Source organism: Melampsora larici-populina, assembly GCF_000204055.1.
Source record: "Melampsora larici-populina 98AG31 unplaced genomic scaffold MELLAscaffold_105, whole genome shotgun sequence".
Lineage (NCBI taxonomy): Eukaryota > Fungi > Basidiomycota > Pucciniomycetes > Pucciniales > Melampsoraceae > Melampsora > Melampsora laricis-populina.
In genome coordinates, this window is record NW_006768869.1 from 12,102 (window position 1) to 14,120 (window position 2,019).

Genomic DNA, 2,019 nt, shown 5'->3' on the forward strand with positions numbered 1-2,019 from the left:
TCTGCAAGTTTTGTGCAAGTTCTATGCAAGATGTTTGAAAGAACTTGCACAGAACTTTCTTGCAACTTGCAAATTTCTTGCGCATGTTTGAACACCATAACTTTACAAAACCAAAATTGAATCCCAAAACATTTGCAGAAACACTTTTCAGAATACTTCCCTCATGACTCACTATATAAGGATAAGCTTTACAACGGGTCATCATAACCCATACCCATATCACTTATTATTCACTCCAAACTGATCAGAACAATCTCAAAGCCTTCACTATAATTTACTCAACTCAAGCTGAATGCCCAAAAAAATTGCATGGTATCCTCTGCAAGCTCATTTCGATGGTGTGTCAGGAAAAGAATCATGACCATTTGATTCTAAAAAATCTGAACAAGATTGAGTCCTCAACTGTTACATTATTTACGATTTCCAGCTATTTCAAGATATAAAAAAGTTTATGAGATGAAGAAAAAAACAATACAAATTAACGTATGACAACTTTTTCAGATAAAAGAAAAAAACAAGATCAAGTTTGAGAATAAAAGTGATTCATAGTGACTTTAACAGCTTGATTAGAAATATTAAAGATTGGATGAATAGATTCAATAAGATTCTCATTTAAACCAATCACCAATTGGTTTTCTTTAACATTTATCCAAGCTAATGAATTTAAATAAATCTTTTTCATTCTTTCGATTCCAATTTGATCAGTTTCATTTAAACCTTTAATTCCATTCTTCATCACGAGTTCAGAATTAAACTTTCATTCAAGATCTTGTAATTTATCGAAAGAGAATTGATGAAAATGTTGAGAAGATGATAAACCAGAAAGTACATAATGTGCATGATAAATATCGACTTCCATAAATGGTTTGTCTCGTAGTCCTCCTTTTCCTTCTGGTATGGGTTGACCTTGAGAAGCTAAAAGTACATATTCTTGTAATCCTTGACAATTGTATGATGAATTGGAAAACTCGAATACATCTTTTTTGTCTTCAATTTTGAATTGATTGATTTCTTCTTGGATTAAATTCTCAATCACAGGGAATAGACCACCACACCACCAAGCATAACAACCATCTACTAATTTATTACTTCTACCTCTAAACCCACCACCTTTGATTGGTAATCCTTGCATACTTGTTAACCAACACCAACAAGCTTTGTAATCGATCGAGGTGATTGGAATCAAATTTGATAAGCTTTTCAAAAGGAAATGTGAAAGTACACCACAAGAAGTATAACCACCATGAGATTCACCAAGAGGAACGGATGAGAGTGGTTGGCTGTTTGAGATGGCTTTGAGTGTTGCTGATCCAGAACTAAAACCACCTTCATAAGTTTGACTATCAGCAATAAAATCAGGTAAACCGATGGCTAATTCAGGTGTTAAGAAATTAAGTAAAGTTGAAACGATCAATACACAATAACAACTTCTAACATATGATTCTCCATTCTTTTGCATAAGAAAACTACCATTAGATTGTTTGAGAGTTAAGATCCATTCATACATTCCATCTCGATTGACTTTTGACCAAGTTCGTTGAACAAGATCAGCTTTGGATTTAGCTAGTAAGGATGGTAAAGCTAATGTACAAGCAAAGGTAGAAGCTAGATGAGCACTTTGTCCTGGACCTCCACCAAAACCACCATTAGGATCTTGGAATGATAAAATAGTATCAACTAAAGCTTTATGTTTGGTTTCTTCAAAAGGCACATTGAGCATCAACACGGAATTCAAAATCCAAAATGTTAACCAAGATCTACTTGAATCTAATGCAGCAAAAGGAGTAGGTATCTCTTTAAGAGTAGATTTAATGAATTCAACATGAGCATCTTTTGCTCTACCCACCCACCTGACAGGCCCAGAGTGTCAACCGCAAGATGAATCCTGCTGTGCAAAAACCATCTAAGCGCTTTAACAAAATACAAAAATAAAACACTTACATCTCTCATGCTCTAGTTTCAAGAGTACAATAACTTAATGTGAAAAGAACATAATATTAAAAGTTTTTTATCTAAGAC

The 2,019-nt window shown here is 33.7% G+C and overlaps 1 protein-coding gene across 1 annotated transcript; it reads right to left on the minus strand.

The window, feature by feature from the left end:
• Window positions 1-796: 796 nt before the first annotated feature.
• Window positions 797-1,834, minus strand: MELLADRAFT_26326 (uncharacterized protein; the record flags this gene model as incomplete). The annotated part of the gene is made up of 1 exon (XM_007418767.1): window positions 797-1,834. A coding segment is annotated over one exon (1,038 nt), but the record flags the coding sequence as incomplete, so codon positions are not given.
• Window positions 1,835-2,019: the final 185 nt, after the last annotated feature.